Source organism: Spermophilus citellus (genome assembly GCF_964194105.1).
Source record: "Spermophilus citellus genome assembly, chromosome: 12".
In the NCBI taxonomy this organism is placed as follows: Eukaryota; Metazoa; Chordata; class Mammalia; order Rodentia; family Sciuridae; genus Spermophilus; species Spermophilus citellus.
In genome coordinates this window covers 29,713,933-29,738,760 of record NC_138198.1, presented here as the reverse complement: position 1 = coordinate 29,738,760, position 24,828 = coordinate 29,713,933, and the positions used below count along the sequence as shown (strand labels likewise).

The following is a 24,828-nucleotide window of genomic DNA, read 5'->3' as shown; positions in this document are numbered from 1 at the left end:
TAGGGGGAAAAAAAGACATCTTACAGTCAGAGCAACATCAATACAGATGGTTACAGATTGCTAGATTGCTAGAATGCTAGAAATGAATGCTATCAAAATCTGTGCTGGTTGAAAATAACTTGCACAAATGAAGGCAAAAATAAGGACTTTCAAACATAAAAATGCTGAAAGAGTTCCTTGCCAGTAGATCAACACTATAAAAAATGTTAAAAAGAAATAATTGAGGTAGAAGAAAAATGATTCAGAGAAATATGGGTCTATACAAAAGAATACAGAACATGAAAATTTTTACATAAGTGTGTGTGTGCATTTACATGTATGTACTCAATTTTTTCCAAGATAGGTACATTTTTAAAATATAGATGAAGTGGTATAGGTTTATACCCATCAAATTCTCTTTCTCCAAAAGCAATGATAAAACTGGAGGTGAGGATGGTCAAAAATAGTAACTAAAGGAATCTGGAAACTGACCAAAGACATACAATAAATTGAGAAGCATTTGCTCAAGAAAATCTATTGAATCTCAGTAATGACAGTGGGAGCCTATATGATTATAGCCAGAGGCTGCCTCTACCTCTTCTTGGCACTAATCCTCTACTTGGGATGGGGAGTAGAGCACATGGAAAAATCCAATATCTCAGTTAGCCTGAGATTTCAACACCTGTTGGGCAGTAACAACTGACTGGTTGAGCAGCCAGCAGCTGAATAGAAAGGAACCATATTCGTAATCGAAGTCAGGGAATACATCTCTGAAGAAGTGACATTTAAGCAGAGACCTGAATGGTAGGATATAGAGATGAAAAAATTGAGAAGCAGCAGTCTAAGCAGATAAACTGGATGTTAAGACTCCATGAGTGAGGAGTATGCTTGGCAGAGGCATCAAAAGAAGCCATGGTGGGGAGGGAGCAAGATGTGGGGATTGCAGGAGGTGAGACTAGAAAAGTATGCAGGGGCATGGTCTTTCAGCATCTTCTGAGTCCTTCTGAGAAGTGTGTATACTATCTTAGGAGCAATGGAGGTGAAAGATTGTAAACACATAATCAGTTACATCAGATGTGCATTTTTAAAAATACCTTTAGCTGCAATGTAACATAAATATAATATACTAATGGGTAGAGACAGGGAAACTAAAATTGGAAAGCAATTGCAATAATCCAGGAGAGTCTAGAAGTGCGGTAAGCTCGAGAGAAGTGAAATGATTTAGGGGATAATTTGGACATACAATTATGTGCAGATACAGAGATTTGTCAAGAGTGATTCCCATACTTATAGCATAAGTTCCTGATGAATGATAGAATCATTAACAGACATAATGAATACCAGAGGAAGAGTGTTTTAGGGCTAGGTGTGAGTCAGTTCAAGAAAGCAATCTGGGACTCAGTAAGTTTTAAGTACTTGTAAGGCAACTAATTCACTAGCCAAAGATCACCTGTTTTCTCAATAATTGGACCTATTGTTTAACTCTGAGATCTAGAGATTATTACAGACTACAAATTCTGGTAGTAATTAGTGATATTTAAAAATTGCTAAAAATGATTATGCATTTAAAAATTAATTTAGTTGCCATCATATATCCAACTTTGTCTGTTCCACTGTAATTTATTAAATATGTATTGATATATTTTTTCAACATTTACTTTCAGCACAATCCTTAGTTACACTCTTTTTAGATCTAATAGTTTGCTAACAAGTTTAATCTGGGAGGCAATTAAAAATGCATCATTTGGAATTGTGCAATAAATGTGATAGAAATTAGAAAGATTAAAATAGCATTAAAATATGGCCTTTTACACCCAAAAATATGATAGGCTGTTTTGTCTCATATGATTTTAGGGTAAGTATTAGTACTTTTCTACTTAATATCAAATAAAAACCTTAAGGTTATATGATTATAGCTCAGAATAGTTAATCTTTTTTATTCCTAGAGCAAGATATGTCTTCTATCTACACTGTGACACAAAGTGAGAATCAGAAGCCTGTTCCCATGTTCAGCCTGACTCTGTGAATCCACATTTATCCTCTCCTGCACAGGCTCCTTAGCAGTTGGAGGGCAAAAATCAAGCCTTATGGATCTTCCTTAGAATGGTAACTTGCACAGAGTAAATAGTCTGTAAATAGATACCATACTGAATAGAATTAATACTTCTTCTAACTTAATTTGAGTATTTTGTATGTTTTTCAGAACAGGCTTGGACAATCTAGACCAGCATTCTCTAAAGACTAGAGATCATTATTAGCTGCAAAATTTTTCTTCATCAATGAAGGGAACTACTTCCATTCTCATCTCATGTTGTTATATTCCTATTAATGTATTTTCAAAACTCAAGTCTACCCAGAGTCGGGGCCAGTACTGGAAAGAAGGAGGTTCTATATGTACCCTCTTCTCTCAAAATTCTCTTCACATTTTTCAAAATACACATTCCTTATTTTTTTTGGAATAACAATAACTGGCTTACAAATATTGACATATAGGGACACTGTTAAATAAAGTCTAATTTTTCACTGTCAGAGTCAATACTTAAAAATAAAAAACAGTCAGTTACACATTTCACTCCATTCATTTTATTATTGTGTGTGTATATGTATGTATGTGTGTGTGTGTACTGGAGATGGAACCCAGGGGCACTTAATCACTGAGCCACATCCCTAGCCCTCTTTATATTTTATTTTGAGACAGGGCCTCACTAAGTTGCTGAGGCTGGCTTTGAACTTGCAATCCTCCTGCCTCAGCCTCCTAAGCTGCTGGGATTGTAGGGATTCATTTTATTCTTAATGCCTGACTTGAAATAAGGAGGAAGTACCAATACGTGAATGACAAACTCATAAATCCCAGAGCACTCACCACCTCTGCATCTATCAATTCCACATTCCCAGCAATTCACTCAACTTTCTGCTTTCTTCCTTGCTGGCCTTATTCAAAGAATAGGCACATTAATAAACATAAAAGTACGATAAAACAATGGAGCCAGTTCAATACAACCTGATAGGAAAAGAACATATTGCTACAAGGTCACTAGAAAATGACACTGTACAGGAACCCCAAAAGTCAAAGAATAAGGCAGAACAGAAGGGCAGAATAGATCCAAAAGATGATCAACCTTGCTAAAGACCTGGGAGAGTAGGACTTCAAAGCCCAGCATCACAGAGGATATGGATTTAGAGTTCTCAGATCATATGTTAATGTTATTAAAACCTTATGAAAGTGGATAACAAATGAAAGAGAGAACTTTTAAGAGTGAAATACAAGGGTGGGGACAAGTCTGCAGAGAATGCTGAAATTAGACAGATGGTGCTGCCAGGGAGGGGACTCTAAGAACAGCACTGCCACCCCTCCACCACCTCATCCTTGGTTTTAAAATGGTAAAAGGGCCTTTTAGGTAGGGAAAGCATATGTCAAGCCAGGAAACCCTGAAAACATATAATGTTTAAAGGAATAATGAATAGCATTGCAAGTGGAATTTAAAGAAATGAAACTGAAAAGAGAATTTGCATCTAAGAGTCATTATGTGCCAAGAAAAGCAATTTGGATGTTATTTGCAATACAAAAAGCAGTGGAAATAAAAATTGAAAAGAAAATAACTATCACTTTTGGTTATAAACTGTATGGTATTAAATTATTGTCAAAATAAGAATGCAAAGTTCTATGTTTGAGTAATTATTCTTACTACTAATAAAAACAAGACAAGGAAAAACCACTACTAACCCAGGATGTACTGTGGCTGTTTTACAAACTGTAGTGATTGTTCACCTGTATTTTTTATAGTAGGAGCTTTTTGTGGTGAACAGTTCCTTCTGCTGATCTCAGGGGTGCACACAGGTGCCATGATAGCTGCAGTCTTTCCTGGGATAAGGCTCACAACTTTGGTCTTTCTGCTATGAATGTTTAATACAAGAGACTAGAGTAAGACCTCCTCTTGAAGACCATCAAGGTAATGGTAAATCCCCATCAAAAAGCATGTTATGCTTTCAAATCAGTTAACCTGAATCCATTTCCAAACTAATGGGAGAAGGAAGTGGCCACTTTCATGGAAGCGTCTCAGACACTTCAGCAGGGAGTACCTTGGTAAGTCCAGGAGACACTGGAAGGAAGGAAATGACAATGGCAAGAAGGAAAAGACCTGGACAGTAACACAACAGAATCTGCATTAAATGCTTCCAGAAAATATGGAAAGCAATGGAAGAGTTAGAAAACCAAATGGAAAGAGGAACCTGTATGTAATGCTACCAGGAAGCAGAAATGAAGCCAAGACTAACACAGTGATTCACCCTGGGAAGGAGCTCTTTGGATGAGCCTCATCTTCTGAAATCACTTATTGTGTGTGAGGTTCCCAAAGTGGAGAGGATAGTGTTCTATAACTCCCTCTGTATCACAATGCCATTGCCCCCTGCACTAAAAGAACCCCTAAATTCCTGCTCCCATGCTTCGTGTTGCCATGAGCACTGACTATACTTTGCATCTGGAATGTTATACCAAGGCCCATATGTTAAAGTCTTTGTCCCCAGCTTGGCACTTTTGGGAAGTGGTAGGACCTTTGAGAGATGGGGCTTAGTAAGTAGGAAGAAGTTAGTCCATTTGGGATGTGCCCTTGAAAGGGGATATTGCAACCTCAGGGCTCTCCTTTCTCTCTTTGCTTCCCAGCCACCATGAGGTAAATAGCCTTGTGCCACCACACACTCCTTGACATTATGCAGTGTGCTGCAACAGTCCCAAAGCAATGGGGGCCAAGTGACCATGGACTAAATCTCTGAACCTGTGAGCCAGAAAAAGATTTCTTCTTCTCAGTTTGATTATTTCAGGTCTTTTGTCACAGTAATGGAAAGCTGACTAATACCAGCACCCTCCACAGTGCCGATCTCACTATCCATGAATATTCCTTCACTTTTTTATGTAATTTTATAACTTCTTGTTAGACAAAGCAAATAAAGAATTTTAGAATCATCTCTCACACCCTGCACTAGGCATAGTTCTCTCAAGAAGTCAGTGTCCAATAAATTTTTATATGATAAAGGGATAAAGAAACAACTACATGTATAGTATAGCAATGATGAGAATCAAATTTGGAAGAAAAGATGTGAATCTGTTCTTAAATGTAGATCCAATATGTAATAGTTTGGGCATGGGGTGTGGAAGGCCAACCTGACAGAAAACCAAGTCACTTGCTTAGTCCCCAGTTTTCTAGACAATATTTTGTTAATTTTTTCCTTTTGTGTTAATTTAAGAAATATCAAAATTGCAACGATATGATTAACTCACACCTCTGTTTCACTGAATGCTTGTAGTCTGTGCTTTCCTTGGCTGCATATTTCACTACTTTTATCATCAGTTGAGAAAAGAGGGAAAATGTAATACCCAAATGACATTTCCAAGCTAAAATTAAATTAAGTTGCAGGCACTGTACAAAACAAGGTTCCACTGGGATGCAAACAAAAAAGTGGAAGGAAAACAGAGTCATCCTAGAGTATGGGGAAAACAGGACAATTGCACCTAGCAGTCACCATGTATCCCATACTAAGGGCCATCTCAGCATCAGAAACAGCACCATCAGTCACAGTAAATTACTGTTGTTGATTTGAACATCATTACTTTTTTTAAAGTGCTGACTCTGAAGCAATTATCTGGCTAACCTCTGAAAATCTAAAGGTAAATAAAGCTCCATTCAAGTCCTCCTTTGGAAGCCAGGTTCCTTATGGAAGCTTTTTGTTTAAAAAAAAAAAAAAAAAAAAAATTCTACTCCAACAGCAGTGTAAGGCATGAAGAGTTGCTTCCAGTTTCAGTGTAGCTTTTACAATATGTCACTCTGATGCTGATTTCAGGCAGGGATAAGAATACTTACTATATGCACATCCATACACTTCAATCCGCATGCCAATCCTGCCCTTGGAGTTCCAGGCTAAAGGCAGGAAACGCAAGAACCTGGCTTCCAAGGGAGGCTGAAGTCTGTAATGCACCACGCTGTCTGAGTTTGTGTTTCCTGGAAAGCCCTGGGAGAAAACAGAAAAAAAGGGATAAAATATCTGTGAGATGCTGTCTCCTCATCAATGATCAATGCCTTGTTCACTTTGTTAATATGCAAAACGTGCTAGTGTTTAAGCAGATATGATCTCCTCTTCCTAGACCTTGTATTAATAACCATTGCCCAAGGTTCCTTATTTCCAGGATTGTTTAAATTTCACAAGCACCATTAAACCAGCTATATACATACTACTGTCAAAGGGTTGCTTTTAGAAAGTAGTTCACCCCCTAATCCCTTTTACTAATCTTCAAGTATAGCAACAGAAACACAGGAAGCCACATTCCCTGGCCCTGGAATAATAAAAATCTAGGGCCAATGTGGATATAGAAAACAGGGTCTTAAAAGCCTCTGGTTTGATCTGTTCTTATCATCCATGTTGTTTGAAGAACTGCATCATTAGAATATTGTTGAAATAAAGCATTTCTAAAACTCAATATTAAGTTGCAGGCTTTTACTGCTTAGTTTTACCTCCTGCTGGAAATATTAAACCAAGAAAGAAGACAGGTTTCCCTTACTCAGCAGAATGTGAATAGCTCAGGTTTCTCAGTACTACTCCCTTCCCAATCAGAAGGAACATTTTATCAGATATTTGGAAATATAATGTTTGCTTGCAAAGAGGTTGTAAATAAAGAAAAAGCCAGAAAAAAATATTTCCAGTGGCATCAAAACTGTATATTTAAAATAATGTATTTGTATTAAAAACAATACTAGATATGTTACAAATATAAGTGCATGTAGCTTAATATATGGCCATAAATACATTTTCTGGAAAATAATGAATTAAGTCCCCATATTTGAAAAGTTATGCAAAAGAATAAAATAAGTGTATTTAGCATTATGGAATAAAATGCCTTAATGAGTGTTTAATAGTGTGTGCACATCTTATGGGCAACTTAAAGAAACTGTTTGCTCAGAATTAAACGAAGCATTGAACTGTATGTCCATACAATTTTGAGGGCATTTTAACAATTCAGACAATAGCATTTTCCCATTAGCTTCCTCTATGTACTGAATATAGTAACATGTAAAATAGGATATTTTGACAAAATTTAGAAAACTCTCTCATTGAGAAATGCCACTGACCGTAAGTATCATGATTTTGCATTTAGGTTAGTATTAAAATAGTCTAAATGTATGAAATTTATTTTACTTATCACCTGGATCAGTCTGGGGTGGGTTTGGAGAATGTCTATGATCAGCGAGGCCCTTCTCAGGGCCCTGATCCATTATACTCATATCCCCAGCACCTCACAAGGTACATATATACTGATAGTGCCATGAATGGCATGAATTTATCACCACTGATTACATCTGTCTTATTTCCCAGGTGATTTAAATTCTATCCATGACCAGTTCAGTTCAAGCAAATGGAAGGCATTCAATGGCTTTGCTGCAGGAGAGATGTTCCTTGACTTACAATGGGGCTATACTCCCAATGAATCCACTGTACATTGAAAAAATGGCGACCCCAAAAGGCATTTAATACATCTAACCTAAAAAACAGTATATCAATTCAGGATACTAACAAGTGAGTGTCTATTTGTTCCCCATGAGATGCACGAATGACTGAACTGCATCTCACTGCCATTGCCCAGCACTGTGAAGAGTATTGGATCAATATAATATTCTGGGGGGAAAATCAAAGTTCAAAATTCAAAGTACAGTTTTTACTGAATGCACACAGCTTTTGAACCATTATAAAGTTGAAAGTCCTAAGTGGAACTGTTATAAAGTCAGGGAACATCTGCATCAGAAATTCTTCAAATTCAATCATATGTGCTGGACTGAAAAGAGGAAAAGAACCATGGTACGTGCTTCTTACCAACAATGACCATTCTTTTTTCTTTTCTTTTGGTACTGGGATTAAACCCAGGGGCCCTTAACCACTGAGCCACATTCCCAGTCCTTTTTTTTGTTTTTTTTGAATTTTGAGACAGAGTATCACTAAATTGCTGAGGCTGGGTTTGAACTTGTGATCGTCCTGCCTGAATCTCCTCCCAAGCTGCTTGGAAGACGGGCATACGCTATGGCGCCCAGCAACACTCACCATTTTAAAGAGTCCTTGCCTAACAGATACTTGTGCATTGACTCAAAGTCAGGGCTAACAGGGCCATTTCTAGTCTTAGTCATTCTCTCTGGTGCAGGTTCCTTGTCCTCCTTATAGACCAAGCTGAATCAAAGCGACTTTATACAAATTCATCTCTAGGTGTGCCATTCTCAAGGATTCAAGGTCCTTTCTTATTTTGGGGCACTACAAAAGCCAGCCAGTGAATCACCATTTCTTAACTAAGTAATAAAGGGCCTTTGTCAGTCTGAGTCTAAATCATTTCATGTGTTCACATGTGTTCCCTCCTCAAGAGCAGGGCTGCCTGAGCTTCAGAATGTATGTTCTGTCCATTTCAGCACAGGTCCCTTATTCTGGTGTGTTGGCAGAAGAAACAGGGGCACTGAACCAGATCATCTCATCATAAAGCTCCACGGTAGAAAAAGAAAAGAAGATAAGAAATCAGGCCCTAAAGAGAAGGCCCATGCTCCCTGTGCAGAGCAACACAACATCACTGGCTTGAGTTGGCACAAAAGGCCACATGTCAGGCTAGCTCCTGGCTGATTCTAGGAACTTGGATTTGGGGAGGTCTCTTGCCAAACCCAGAACTGATGAGAGTGATGGCCTGTTACCTAAACCACCAGGATAAACAATGTGGATTTTGTTGAGCAGCTGCTTTGTTTCTGGGAATGCTGAGTTTCATATTTGCTACACAGAGTTGCTACACGACTGGCCTTTTCATAAAAACCGTGGTATCCCAGGCTGATTGTCAACATTTCATGTGTGTCCTCACAAGTCACTGCTAGAGGATCTGAGCATTTCCTGTGCAGCTCCACTGGGGAAGAATCTGGGGAGCTAGTGTCTGGTTTTCTCCAGATCTTGCACCTAGCTGATCAGGGACTGTACCCTACAGTTGTAAAACTCATGTGCTGCATTCTGTGAGTCTCTTGGTGAATCACTGAACCCAGAGGTGGTCTTGGAAACCCGTGACAAAGGACAAATCAAGTGCAACTTGCAGAGGCAAAGACTCAAAACTGAAGGAGCCTAGGACAAGCTCTACCTCGATGAGAACCATACTCAGCTAGCTCTGCATCACTGCCCTTCCTTCCACCTTTCTTACTCAAAGGATTCTTTCCCTGCACTTCCACACTTTGTGTAATAATCACAGGGCAGAGGAAGGCTCTTGGCATGCTTGTACCTCCAGAGAACTAGGGCAGCTCTATATCTTTCTCAACATGTTGCTCATTTGGCTAGTTCATTGCTTCTGAGAATGACATCATTATTGTGCTTACAATAAAGTATTCAAATAAATAAATGCACTGACGTTTTTATTAACTGTAAGATTTTGGTAGACTAGTTTAGGCAAAGTATGGTAGGACTAATCCTTAGATTTACACACACTACAGTGTGTTTATAAGGGGAACATACTATCACCAAGTTTGGTACCTTTCATTAAAAAAAAAAATAAAGGAGGAGGAGAAGGAGAAGGAGGAGGAGGAGGAAGTTGTTGTTGTTGTTGTCATTTCTGAGTGGTGGTTCCAGTTCTGCATTCAAAGAAAGTTCATTGAAAAAACATTTAGCCTGGGGCTGGGATTGTAGTTCAGTGGTAGAGTGCTTGCCTAGCATGTGTGAGGCACTGGGTTTGATTCTCAGCACCATATATAAATAAATACAATAAAGGTCCATCTACTACTAATATACATATATTAGTAGTAATATAGCAATATATACATATTAGTATATACATATACATTTATATATAGTATATATGTATATACACTATATATATATTACACACACAAATCAAAACACATAAATGTTTGTGTATATACACACAGAAATATTTAAAAGGGATAGTAGGAGATAGGAAAGGTAGCAGAATACAACAATTACTAATAGGGCATTATGTAAAATTGTGGATGTGTAACCGACGTGATTCTGCAATCTGCATTTGGGGTAAAATTGGGAGTTCATAACCCACTTGAATCTAATGTATGAAATATGATATGTCAAGAGCTTTGTAATGTTGTGAACAACCAATAAAAAAAATAAAATTAAAAAAAATGTTAAAATAAAATTACTATTTTTTAAATTCTGTATCTTAAGTTAATCTGGTTGTTTTACTGATCAAATAAAGATGGCTTTTTTCTTGGCACTTTAAATTTGAGTTGTCACCTAGTTACTATAGGCTTAAACAGATAAACAAAGGATTGCAAAGGAAGAGCCTGGAGGTCATTTAGACAAATAAACCGGGGACAGAGAAACAAATAAAGCATAATCTCACTCATAGGTGAAATCTTAAAAAGTTGATCTCTTAGAAGTTAAGAATAGAATAATGATTACCTGAGCCAGGAAGAGTAGGGCTAGAGGTGAGCATGGTTGCTCATGAATACAAAGTCAAATTTAGATGAAAACAATAAACTCTGGTGTTCTATTGAAAGATAGGGTGACTATGGTGAAAATAATATAGATTTCAACATAGCCAGAAGAGGGGATTTTGAATGGTTTACCAGAAAGACATGATAAATGTTGGAAATAATGGATATGTCAATTACCTTGTTTTTGTTGTTGTTATTGTTGTTGTTGTTGTTGTTTTATATTTTTTGGTACTAGCGATTTAACCCAGGGGAGTTTAAACACTGAGCCAGGATTTTGAGACCAGGATTACAAAAAGAGCCTGAAGGTCGCTAAATTGCTTAGGGCCTCAGTAAATTGCTAAAGCTGGCTTTGATTTGCTATTCTTCTGCCTCAGCCTCCCAAACTGCTGGGATTGTAGGCCTGTGCTACCATGCCCAGCAATTACCTTGTTTTGATCTTCACAGTGTATATACATGAATGGAAATATCACACTCTGCCTCACAAATATGTACAATTATCGTGTGTCAATTAAAAATGAAATAAAACTTATCTTTAAAAAGCTATTATGCCAGTTCAAGAAACAAAGAGAAAGTAAGAAAAGAGGGACGGAGAGAAGAAGGAAGGAAGGAAAGAGAGAGGGAAGGAGGGAGGATGGGGAGAAGGAAGGAAAAAAAGGAAGGATTATACAGATTAACAAAATCCACTTTATAACTCCTGGGCAAATCACAATGTTTGAAGTCATAGGAAAATGACCAGTCTGTCTCTAAATGTCCCTTTGCTTCTGCCCTATAGTATCTGAGGGGCTATCAAGATGTTAAAATCTTCATTTACTTGAGTCTTGAAAGCTTTTCAATCTTTAGAAGTCTTTAGCAGAAATGTGGTTAGGGTCTTAAATCCATATACCCTTCCACAGGTATTCACATAGTGACCATCCTGGGCAGGTAACTGAAAGCTCAGTCCTTGTCCCCAATGCCAATTAAATAATGAGAACATAGTTTTGAGAAAAAGGAAAAAAGTTGTTTTATTGCTTTGCTAGCAAAGGAGAAACACAGGGGACTCTAATCCCTGAGGCTGTGATTCTACCCATCAGGGAAAACAGAGGACTTTCAAAGGAGCTATTCAAAGGCTAACATTCCAGGTGTGCCCTGACAGAGGGTCCCAGGGAAAGGTGAGGTACATTTGGATTCACTTGTTAATTTGGGAGATATTTACTTCCTAGATTCCTAGGCAGACATCTCCTTCCTGTGGAACACAGATAACTGAAGGCAATCTTGTTTCTGGCCACCCAGGTTAGGGAGGGGGAGAGGGAGAAGAGGAAAAGAACATGTCTTTTTAAAAATAAGCCTCAGAGCATATATTCAGAGCTTATATTCAAAAGGTGAAGTGGCCCACTATTACAAGTGGGCTGCAGGGCCAGGATAGGCATGGCAGGTGCAGCTGCTTTCCTAGTGGAGCTTCCATTCCAGCATCCTTTATTCCTATCTGAGACCAATGCATCACACTCCATGCATCAGAAAACAGTGCTCATATCTAAGAAGATGAAATGACAAAGGGATTTCTGTGCCCTCATCCTATTTTGCCTCAGGCTGATTCTGTGGACAGAACGTAAACCATTGGGAAAGACCGTGCAGGGGTAAATGCTTCTATACCAAGTCTTTCTAAGGTGGTGTTATGGTCTTACCATTTTTCACTTTTATTGTACAACTGTCTCTTCTCTGGGTACATTTCAGAGAAAAATCTTAAGCGAGCATTCAGCTAAACCCATAAAAACGTACTGTAGTGTGATCAAGTGGTTATTTTAACAATTTATAATTATAGCTTCTAACATAAAAGCTGCTTCACATTTCACACATCGGGCTTGTTAGGAGTCAGATAAATTCCTGAATGTGTGCAATCTCTATTATATTTCTTTCCTGAGCTATTTTACTTAAACATTTTTATATTGGCTTTTAAGAGAAGACTTTAAGGGAAAACTTTGCTGTATTTTATTCTTATTTATTTAAAATTTTTATTGGTGCATTAGAATTATATAGAATGGTGGGCTTCCTTGTCACATATTCATACATGCACATAATCCAATCAGTTTCATTTCCCAGCACCTCCCTTTTCCTTCCCTCCTAGAGTGGTAGAAGTTCCAGTGAAAGGTTGGCATTTTCCATTCACTGTCCACTGCTCAGAGGTTCACTTCAGAACTAGCATCCTCTGTCTTCTGTTGCTCTGCCTTTCTTGTCTTTGAACCTGCCTCAGGCCACGTGTGCCTCATTTCCACAGGTCACGGGCCCTGAGGGGTCTCTGTTCAGATTCCTGGTTTCTAAGAGGGACACAATGGGAGGGCCCTGGACACCAAAGTGCCCACAGGGTCCCATGATGACAACAAGTGAATAGAGAACTAAGGACAGCAAGAATGCTCAGAGCTGCTGTCCCCAAGCTTCCTCTCCTGGGCAGTGCCCTGATTGAGGCAGAAATAGATGCTCAGATATTGAGTGCCTCAGACCTTTCTGCCATATTTGAATTCTGTATAAATTTAGTGAGACAATGATCGATTTTTTTTGTAGGAAAAAAAATTCTTTTTTAAATCCAGAAGATCTAATTCAGAGTTCCTGACCTGTTCTGATTCTAACTGTGTATTAATCTCTTAATCTCAATTCTGACAACTACTTCCTGCCCCCACCCACAGGGAAGATGTGATAGTGTTTTTTTTTGTTGTTGTTGTTGTTTTTTTAATTTTTTATTTTATTTTATTGTTGGTCGTTCAAAACATTACAAAGTTCTTAATATATCATATTTCACAATTTGATTCAAGTGGGTTATGAACTCCCTTTTTTACCCCGTATACCGATTGCTGTATCACATCAGTTACACTTCCATTGATTTACATATTGCCATTCTAGTGACTGATGTATTCTGCTATTTATCCTATTCTCTACTATCCCCCTTCCCCTTCCCTCCCCTCCCCTCCCCTCCCCTTTTCTCTCTCTACCCCCTCTACTGTAAATCATTTCTTCACTTGTATTATTTTTCTCTTACCCCTCCTTTCCTCTTATATGTAATTGTGTATGACCCGTATAAAAACACATGACTTTCATCGTCCAGAGCTCATGGGATGAGGCAAAGGAAGAACACTGTGAAAGAAGAAACAACAGCAGCAGAAAGAGAAGTTTTATCTTCCTGTAATAGTGATATATGTACTTTATTTTGGAAAGCACCAGGAGCTGGGTGCCCCAGGACCCAGCTTTCCATATGCTGATGGACACCTGGGAACCTGAGCAGAGTGCTGAGTTCACCATCACCTAACAGAAAACAGTTCATTTCCCTAATTTACAAGGAACCAAGGCAGGTATATTTTTAAACTGTGCTGAGATAGGAATAAGGTCTTAATTTCTCTTGGTCTGAGCAAGAAAAATAAGGTGGAGACTAAAAAGAAAAAGCTGATGTTGACAGAAAATGGATATTTTTATTACAAATAAATGCAGTTTAGGAACACTAAATGTTTTCCTAAACAGTCTTTCTAGAAGGTTTTTCTGACTCCCATATATTAATAAGGTATCAGGGAGGTGGTCTCCTGGGCACTGGCTCACTACCGCTTGGCTTGAGTTCTCTCAGCACCCCCGTACCTTTACTTACAATCCCACAATCCCACATTTGCCTTGGTGCTCATGATCATCAGCCATGGCTTATGGCTAGCTAAATCCTGCCATGTTAAAAAAAAAAAAAAAAGCACTAAATGAGGAATTCACGCAACAAATAATTTAGGCAGAAGAAGACATCCTTCTTTTATCTTCTTTTTTAAACACAGAATAACTTTTTAAAACATGAATTAAAAGATGTGTCAAAGATGTTCAATCATGCATAAGTAAATTTGAAACTAAAACTCTCCAAATGCCTCCCTTGGGCCCTTTAGTGCTTACAATTTACTAAAGGACCTTTATTTAATCCGCCCCCCAAGTGAATGTAATTTCACTTATATAATTTTGGTATGTTTTATGAAAAAGACAATCAAACATGCCACTATCACCTTTTCTATTACTATGAAGAGTTAGGTTGACCTTTGTTCAACACATTTTTTGGTATGATTTTTAAGTCTCAGTTTACTAAACTAGACGAATTATAACACTATGGTGTATCATAACATAATTATTCATCATTACATGATGGGGAATGTTCTGAGAAATGTGTCACAGAGTATCCCATCATTGCGCAGACATCACAGAGTGCATTTACACAAATAGATGATATAGGAAAATTGCTTAATGTGACCACTTAATACAATCAAGAGACATAATAAGCAGGAGCTGTATGAGGCTGCTGGCAAATTAACTGGTCATACAGTAAACTTTTAAAAATATAAGCAAAAGGAGCTCACACTAAAATAATGATAAAAATATAGTACAATAATTCTACAATCCAGTAACACAGTAATTATCATTCTTAAGCATTATTCTATTTACATAACTATATGAGCTACACTTTTTATAAGACAGTGCAGAAGGTTTGTTTTCACAAGCCTCATTGCTTACATGTGAGTAATGCATTGCACTACTCCCTTATAATAGGAATCACCATCATATATATGGTCCATCACTGCCAGAAATGTCTTTGGCAGGGCTTGACTGTCCCAGTGATATAAACCCCATCAGTGCAGCTTAAATACCAACATGCTCAAAGAGAATATAAGTGATCTACAATACTCCTAGGAGCTGCAAAATTTTGCTTGTTGAATGTATTAATCGTGTTTATCTCATCTACTGCTTTTCAGTCTTTTATGACATCATTCTGTTAACATAGCTATCCTTTTCATTTCAACAACAATCTGGTGATTTAATACTAGGACTAATATGAAATATTGTCTATCAACTGCTCCCTATCATGGTCCAGGAATTAAGCTGTAATATGCCCTATACACAGTGAACCATTGCTTTTAGAAAAGCAAGCAGCTTTCCTCTAGAAATGAAGTCAATATTTCACTCACAACATTAAGTAAAGGCTGACCAGTGAGGAGATGATCTAGGCATAGAAATGGGTGTTGGAACATGGTTATGGGAAGCCACACTAGTGTCTGAGGCAGATGAGAGGTCACACACAACACAGCACTGGAGCTGTGACTAAAATGCAGCAGATGACCTTTGCTGTGAGGTCAGGCCACATTGCACAGAGGATGAGGCTGCCCTGCTTCCTTCCCCACTCCAGGTCTTAGGACTTCAGTAAAGTGCAGTTTAAACATTGGAAAGGAGAGGGCATTTCAGACAAGGGAATCTCTGTGCAGGACACTGAGACATGGAAAGAGATGACGTGACTATGGGACCAATGGGCACTGGATAGCACTTGGCTGTAAAGAGAAGGAGGAGAAAGTTGATTCCAGGCAGGTGGATTAGAGACACACTACAGTGATTCTGGAATATCAAAACAAGTAAGGGAGTCTGTATCCCACAGCAATGCAGAGCTAAGGAAGTCTTTCAGGCTGAAGGGACAAAGGCAAAGTTGGTCCTCAAGAAGACTGCAGGGAGGGACTGAAGGAAAGGCTTGCCGGGAGCAGGCTAGGTGAGTTTGCTTCAAAAGACAAAATAGTAGAAGATTCCTATTTTAAATACAGTATCAAAAGCTGAGATAATGAACAATCAAGAATGGGTGACAACAGAGATCCTTCTTCATTTGGAATACACCAATTCTTTGAAGCTGCTACAGTTTCAAGTTGGGTTGGCTCCTAGAGCACAATTAGGTTTTGGTTACCCTCTTTTCTAAACAGCTACAGTTAAATAAAAGTGATAGTAAGCTGCCCTTCCTCCTGGGAGAGGGGTGCAGGCCAGACTTCTCTCTGTTTCCTCCTCTGAAGACTAGGCTCATCACCTGAGCCCTTCAGAGCCTGTCCAGGTCCCTGAGCCCCTGGTCCTTTCACAATCTGTCAGAATGGTGAGCCAGGCTTTCCTGCTCACGAAAGCCCTGCCTTTCCCCCTCTAGGTCTCTGTTGGGAAGAAATATGGGCCAGGGCTTCAGAAGCCACCCCTCAACCCTAATGACCTACAGTTGCCAGCAGCCTCTAGATAAGACTTGTTAGTGCCAGTGGGGTTTGAGAACATGACCCAGAAGAAACGGTCATATAGCTGTGGCCTAAGGATTACAAGTTTACGGTCTGTCTGGGCAACTTAGCAAGACTATCTTAAAATAAAAAGGGCTGGGGATGTAGCTCAGTGGTAAAGCACTCAAGCCATAGATGCCACTCTAAATACTGGAATTAAAAAAAAAAAGAGAGCAATATGGATTATTTAGTGAGTCCATGAAGTGGCCTCACTTTGCCCTGAGTGAAGACCACAACCACATGTCCCTCAGGGAAAGCCAGACAGAAAATGGTAAGTGTAGGTCATGAAAATGGGCATAGATGGGGAAGAACTGGGGAAGAGAAGGGTTTCCGTGTTGGGTAACTGTGAGCATCTTCAGTGCCCTTGAAATCTTAAGTGGCAACATGTTCTGTCTTCAGCAGCATCTGGAGGGATTGAGCTGTCCCTCAATGGGAGGAGCAGAGCTATCTGGAGGAAGCATGTACAGTTAAGCACAGCTTACCAGTTTTCTGTAAAAGTGATATTAACCACGTGCAGGCCAAAAGCCTTCTTTGCACATGATAGGTGGGCAAAGCAAAGATGCTTTTCATTCAGCAGTGACTGAAATTTATATTTTTGTTTCCAGTTGAAAAGCATGAAAAAAAGACAAATAAAAATATAGAATACTAAAATATACAAAGTGCACTTTTGCAACAGATTTGCTACTAAAACTATGATTTTTAAAATAAAGGAGAATAATGGCAATGAGATGGTAGACAACTCCAGGACCTTGATCTCTCATAGAAACATTGAACAATTAGAAACACTAAAATAACTTTACAGGAGAATAATGAAAATTTTAAAAGAAGCTGAATTCCAAATGGTAAGAAATTTTTGACATTTTTACTTGTCCCTGCCCTATGTTGCAGTTTGGGGAAAGAAGCAGCTGGACTCTCAGTTACTTGCACAACCCAGAGACAGCAGAGAAGAATGATTTGCATTCTTTTTTGAGGAACTGGTCCCTGAAACACCAAACAACAAGAGCTCAAAGAGCCAGAAGTGGCTCAGAATAGGGGAAACCATTGGAAGTAATAGGTAAAATTCATGAAAACCATTCTGATAGAAACTATAATGCCCAAGGTGGGAGACCACTGACTGAGGAATATGATAGAACAGCTCAAGGTTCCTAGAAAAAGAAGGGTTAGACTCTCAGGGAAATTCAAACTGGGTGGAAGCAGCTGCATATAAGGAGTATTTAGCAAAAAAGGCACACGCAGGTCCTAAGATGACACACAGGCATACGAAGAAGGCAAGAAAGAAAAGTGGTAGGAATGTTATTGCATAAGAGTTCTTAGAAGGCACAAGCCTTCAAGCAGGCTGGCTAGTGAGGGCCTCCTCATGCATGGAACCAGTGATTTTCTTAAATGCTCAGTTTTCAACAAATGATCATAAGACACACAAAGAAATAATAAAACTTGGTCTATTCAAAGGAACAAAATTTCCTGAAATTACAGGTTTGGGCTTATTAGATGAAGTCGTTTTGCTTTTCCTTCCTTCCTTCCTTCCTTCCTTCCTTCCTTCCTTCCTTCCTTCCTTCCTTGTGTGGGGGGGCAATACTGAGGATGAAACACAGGTCCTCTTTCATGTTAGGCAAATTCCCCACGGAACTGAACTATATGCCCATTCCTTTTGGAATTTTATTTTGAGTCAGATGTCACTAATTTGGCCATGCTAGACATGAACTTTCAATTCTCCTGCCTCATTCTCTCAAATAAACAATGGCTGAAAGAGCCCATTATCATTAGACTTGCACTACAAAAAATGCTGAGAAGAGTCCTTCAAGTTGGAATGAAAGGATACTAGATAGTAACTCAAAGCCATACAAGAGTATCAAGTTCTCCAGTAAAACTAAGAACAAGGTTTATTGTCCCTAAAGCAAAGAGGTACAATAATACACTATGTCCCTGAATGCCCCCTTTCTGTTCCCAAAATACCTTGCCAAGTTAAGGGAACAATGAGAGTAAGACTGAGCTTGAAAGTCCAGATGCATACCATCTCAAATGGCACTGGCTTTCTCTTATGCACACTGGGACTTGAAGCACACCAGTGTTATCTGTAGAAAGCTACTTTCTTGCATGTACACCAGGGCAGTTGCTTCTTGGGATGCTACTCAGACAGGCTAAGCTAGATAATGCTGATGATGTCACTCTTCTGCAGCCTAATATACAAAACCCTTCTCTGAGTGGGGACAGACATGGAACAGAAGGCTTTGTGGAAAGGATATGTATCACTTGCCCATCTAGCCACCAATGAACAAAACACTGAGAGAGAAGAGGCACTAGCAGGCAAAGCACTGTGAGGGGCGGAGGTGCTATCAGCCTGTTGACTGACATTGAACTCTTTTTTTTGGAGCAGCCTTAGATCTTTAGCAAGCTTTCCCCAATGAACCACATATCTCCCATGTTGCACTCCATTGCTCTGGCACAACTGGACTATGGATGACCTGGATAAATTTAAGACCAGTTATTACTGTAGTAATATTATTATATTATTGTATTAGCTACAATTCATTTTTCTATAGGATTTGAAAAAATAATAATAATTATAATTCTATGTTGATGGGTACCAAATACATAAAGATGTAGTTTGTGACATCAGTGATATAAAGTGAAGGAAGCAGAACTATAAATGAGGAGTTTTGTGTGTGCTGATATTAAGCTGGTATCAGTTTAAAGTAGATTGTTTTTAACTTTTGGATGTTACATGTAATATCCATGATAATCATGAAAAATTACAGAATTCACACAAAAGAAAATAAGAAGGAAATAAAAACTATGTACAACAAAAACTCAACTAAATACAATGAAAGTTGCTGAAACAAAACACATGTAAGACAGAGAAAACAAATGGCAACCATAAACCCATCGCTAGAAGTCATTACTTTAAATAAAAGTGGGTTAAGTTAATCAATATAAAGTTATAGACTATCATAATGATTTTAAAAAAAAAACAGGATTCAACTATATGCCCTACAAGGGACTCACTTTAGATTCAAGTATACAAGTACAGATTGAATGTGAAAGGATAGAAAAAGATAGTTTATGCAATTTGGAGCAAAGAGCCAGGATTGGTTATTAGTAACACCAGACAAAAACAAATTATGCCAAAAATTGTTTCAAGAGACAAATAATATCATATAATGATAACATGGTCTATTTACCAAAATAACATAACAATCATAATAGATATATATGTAGCAAACATCAAAACCTTCAAATTAAATAGCAAACATTGACATTGAACAGAAACTGAAAATCTGAACAGAACAGAAATTAGACATACCCAAAAGAATGGTAGGAGACTTCAGTAGCACACATTCAGTAATGGACAGAGTAACACAAAATCAAAATGAATTAGAAGACCTAGCCAACATCATCAACAAACTAGACCTAATGGAATATGGAAAACACTCTGCCCAACAAAACAAACATTTTTCCCAAATGCACACGCAGCATTTTCCAGGACCATAGTCATAAGACAACAATTAATAAATTTTGAAAAATTCAAAGTGTCTTTGTATCATACAAACTATCTTTTTATCATAATGGAAAGAAAACTAATTAATGATTGAAGGAAAATTTACAAATATATAGAAATCAAACAACATGTATTAAATAAACAACCAATGGTCAAAAAAATTGAAAAAGAAATATAATAAGATTGATGAAAATAAAAATACATTATGCCAAAATGTTATACAGAGCTGAAAGAAGGAAATAAAAATGAAGTGAAGAGATAAAATGTATTTTCTCTCTCTCTAACATGAAAGATATTATGCTGAGTGAAATAAGCCAATCATGATATGACAAATACCATATCATTCTACTTCTATGCAGTACCAAGAGCAGCCAAACTCAGAGAAAGAAAGCACAATGGTTGTCACAGGGGCTCATGAAGGAAAGATCAGTATTAAATGGGCATGCATTTTCCCTTGGGTAAAAAAAAAAATGTTCTGAAGATAAATAATGATAATGATGATACAACAAGGAGAATGTATTTAATTCCACTGAACTATTCACTTAAAATGAGTTTAAAATGGTCAATTTTACATTTTATGTATTTTACTACAATAAAAAAAATTTAACCAAATAAAGGAGCCTCTTCATTAATGTGAAAATTGCCAATGAAGCCCACAGTGATTAGTGATATAGAAAGAAGCTCAGAGCTTCTGGCATATAACCTTTCTATGGTGATGGGACCCCATCCACCTGTTCACACAAATACAGACCTCCTGTGCACTCTGGGGCTCTGCCACCTGTCTTCATCACTGTTGCATGCCAACAACACAAAAAGACACTTGCCATTGCACTTCATTTGAAGTCACTCAGTGGCAATACACATAGCCGCATCCTACTTCCCCACCAGGCACAAGAACAAGAGTCTCTTTACCAAACAAAACTTCACACACTGAGAGTCCCACTATTTCATCTACACATTACTATTACTGATACATTTTTATCTGAAACTAATGAAATAAAAAACTATGAATCATTAATCCAAATAAAAAGCAAAAAGCACCAAGTACAGTGCTACACCCAATAATCCCAGTGACTCAGGAGGCTGAGGCAGTAGGATCACAAGTTCAAACCCAGCCTCAGAAACCTACTGAGGCCCTATCTCAAAACAAAAAGGGTTGGGGATGTAACTCAGTGGTAAAAGCACCCCTGGGTTCAATACCCAGTTCAGAAAATAAAAATGAAAAAAAAAAAAAAAAAAGCTTTACCCCAGGATTCCATTGAGAGAGCAGACTATGGTTTGTTTGATTTGGATGGTTACATCCACAAACTACAGTTGATCTGTTTTCATTCAAAGTGCCTCCCACTGAAATCATCCAGTGAATTGAACACTGAAAGCAGAGTTTCCCAGGTGAATTTAGACTGGCTTCCTTGGGAACACAAATGCGCTGCCAAATAGATGGAACGGGTGTGAAGGCTACAAAGTCACTCCCTGGCATCCAGCATAAAATGGTGCTAATAAGGAAAAAGATACCTGAGTAAAGAAATAAGTTAGAATAATAAAGCTAAAATCAGGAGAAAGAAAACAAATCAGAAAGCAAAAAACAAGAAGCTGGTATCAGCAAGCTCAACTGCAAATTAAGTTAACATGTGAAAATAAATTTGAAATAAAATTTGAGAATCATCTAGTGAATTATGCACAGAAAAGAACCAGTCTACTCATATTCTTTGACCACCAGCCAAGAGGGCAAGTGAAGTAAGGCAGCAGCAATCAGGTGAACTGCTTCCTCTTCTGCAGGTGGGACCCACCCCTCCAAATTCTTACCTGCATCCTCAGTTCATCTTTTCTCCCTTTACCTAGTTGATTCTTGACCTGAGTCACAGAGAAAGCATTTTGCCCAACACTGAATGCTTCTTCAATGGTGCTTATGAACCTGGGGGGGACCATGCCTGGTCTCTGTCTCACCCTTGCTAGTGAGACAGAATCCATAGAGGCACCACACAGTTTGGGATCTTAGCTTCCATGTGGAAACTTGAAGGCATCTATGAACAGGAGCACAACAAAACCAGGATCCAGTCAGGATCCTCAAGTGAGCAATGCCCCAGGACTCCTTTGGCCACTGTCCTCGTGATTGGGCACACTCAGCTTTCAGGTGACTCAGACTTGCCTCTTCCCTGCCAAGGCAGAGATAGATTCCTAAAGTCTTCCTCTCTTCCCAATCCCTCCCCCACCCCCCACCTCTTTCTTCCATGATCTCTGGGCATCTATCTCATTGTAGGTAAAACAGTAACAAAAATAGTAACAAAAAGGAAAATGAAAGGCTACCCTGATCTTGGAATATCCTAGAGGGCTGAGAAATTGAGAATGTGGCCCCTGAGTTAGGCATCCTGGGTTTCTAATCAGACTCTCTCAATGACCACTGTGAATCTGAGCTTCAGTTTCTTTGCAAAGTAAAGATGCTCATTAAGATTAAATAATGTGGGCTGGGGTTGTGGCTAAGCAGTAGAGCACTTGCCTAGCATGTGTGAGGCCCTGGGCTTGGTCCTTAGCACCACATAAAAATAAATAAAATAAAGCTATAAAAAATTATTTAAAAAATATTAAATAATTTGCTGATTGCAGTGGTGCATGCCTGTAACCCCAGTGGCTTGGGAGGCTGAGGCAGGAGGATCATAAATTCAAAGCCAGCTTCAGCAATAGCAAGGCGCTAAGCAACTCAGTGAGACCCTTTCTCTAAATAAAATAGAAAATAGGGCTGGGGATATAGCTCAGTGGTCAAGTGCCCCTGAGTTCAATCCCTGGTAACCACCCTCCCCCAATAAATAAATAAATAATGACTTCTGAAATGATTAAAATCAAGCCTGGCACACAGAATGTTACATACCACCGTTCTTCAACTTGACTCAAACTTGTGCTTCCTTTCTGGATTCCACTCCACGTCTCTCTCAGGGGTTCTATTCTCTCCTGCACACATATTCTGCTTGCCATGGAGTCCAAAAGCATTTTATAATCAATTTGTTATCAATGTCATATCACTGTTATTCCTCCCTTCTAAAAAACAGATCAAACAAAATGAGATAATACCTATTCTCTTAGAAAACTATCACTTATACCCCACCTCTGACTTTCCTGGCTACATTTGCCAAGACTCTTCAAAGAAAAAAATCAACAGGAGATGCAGACAGATGACAGATACATAAAACAGATAAGACAGATGAAGATATATAGAGACTTATTCTAGTACGTGGCTTACACCATTATGGAAGCCAAGAAGTCTTACAATTTGCTATGTGCAAGATCTAAGCCTGAAGGTCTAAGAACAAGGAAGCCAAAAGTTTAAGTCCTAGCCTGAGTTTGAAAGGCCTCACAACCAGGAGTGCTAGTATCCAAGAGCAGGAGGATACATACATCTCAACTCAGACAGGAAAGAAACTTGCTGTCCCTACAACTTTCTATTCTGGTCAGGCCCTAAATGGATTGGGTGATGATGAGGGCAATCATCTTTATTCAGTCTACCAATTCCAGTGATAATCTCTTTCAAAAACACCCTCTGAGACATACTTAAATAATATTTTGCCAAGTATCTGGACATTCCTTAGCCCAGTCAAGTTAACACATAAAATTAACCACCACAGTGACTACTGTCATGTTGAGATACAGTAAGAGTCTGTCTTAATCTATTTTTTGTTGCTATAACAGAATGTCCAAGACCACAGAATTCATAAAGAAAAGATGTTCATTTTGAATAACGATTCTGAAAGTTAGAAAGCACACAATCAAATTGTGGTACATTATAACATGCAGGATGGCATCATTAGGAGTGATGAGTGGGTATGTGAAAAGGGCCAAAACACTTGGAGTAAACTTGCCTTAGAACAAACTCTCAACCCTCTCTCACTGATTAACCCGGTCCCATGAGAACAAGAACTCACTGTCGTAAAAGTAGCATTAATTACTCCTAAAGATCTAATCACCTTTTAGGCCTCATGCCACTGTACTGAGGACCAAGCTTCAACAAGAGTTTTGGTAAGGACAAAACATATTCACACCCTAGGAAAGCCCCAACTCCAGTTATTTGTAAATGTCACTTTCTTTGGAAAATTGGTCTTTGGAGATATAATCAGGATAACCTAACTAGAGTGGCTTTAATCCAGTATAAGTAGTACACTTACAAGAGGAGGAGAAACACAAAAAGAGAGATGACTGTTATGCATTAGATACGAGGTATCCCACAAAGGCTCATGCATGAGACAATACAAGAAAGTTCAGAGGTGAAATGATTATGACAGCCTTAATCCAATCAGTGAATTAATCCATTGGTATGAATTAACTGGATATAACTGTAGGCAGGTGGTATGTGGCTAGAGGAAACACTGGGGGTGTGCCGTTGAAATTTATATTTTGTCCCTCGTGAGTGGATCTAATCTCTCCTCTCCTCTCCTTTTCTCCGTCCCTGCTCCACTTCCTGGTTGTCATTTCCTGAGCTGCTTTCTTGTCCCATGCCTTATCATCATGATGTTCTGCCTCACCTCTGGCCCAGAGCTATGGAGTTGTCCAATGATGGACTGAATCTTTGAATCCATGAGTCAAAATTAACTTTTCCTCCTCTAAATTGTTCTTCTCAGGTTATTTGGTCACAGTGACACAAAGCTCACTAAAACAGAAATGAGAGCCGGGCAATTGCTGTGACTAATATGACTCTGTGGTTCAGAAACTTTTTCAGTTGGTGTGCTAGGGAAGCCAAAGCTGCACTGGAGACTCTCAAGATTAATGGATGACAGTAGCATGGGATATCTGCTGTGGAAAGCTATAGGAATAGATCAGAAACAAGCAAAGAAGAAGGCCATATGGGCTACAAACAGGA

The 24,828-nt window shown here is 38.6% G+C and overlaps 1 protein-coding gene across 1 annotated transcript in view; it reads right to left on the bottom strand.

The window, feature by feature from the left end:
• The window catches only part of LOC308631830 (contactin-associated protein-like 3), a 220,887-nt gene that overhangs the window by 128,742 nt on the left and 67,317 nt on the right, over positions 1 to 24,828 (bottom strand). The window contains exon 4 of the mRNA XM_081263326.1: positions 5,835 to 5,982. Within this exon, the coding sequence (XP_081119452.1) occupies positions 5,835 to 5,982 (148 nt within the window). The remainder of the gene's footprint in view (positions 1 to 5,834; positions 5,983 to 24,828) is intronic.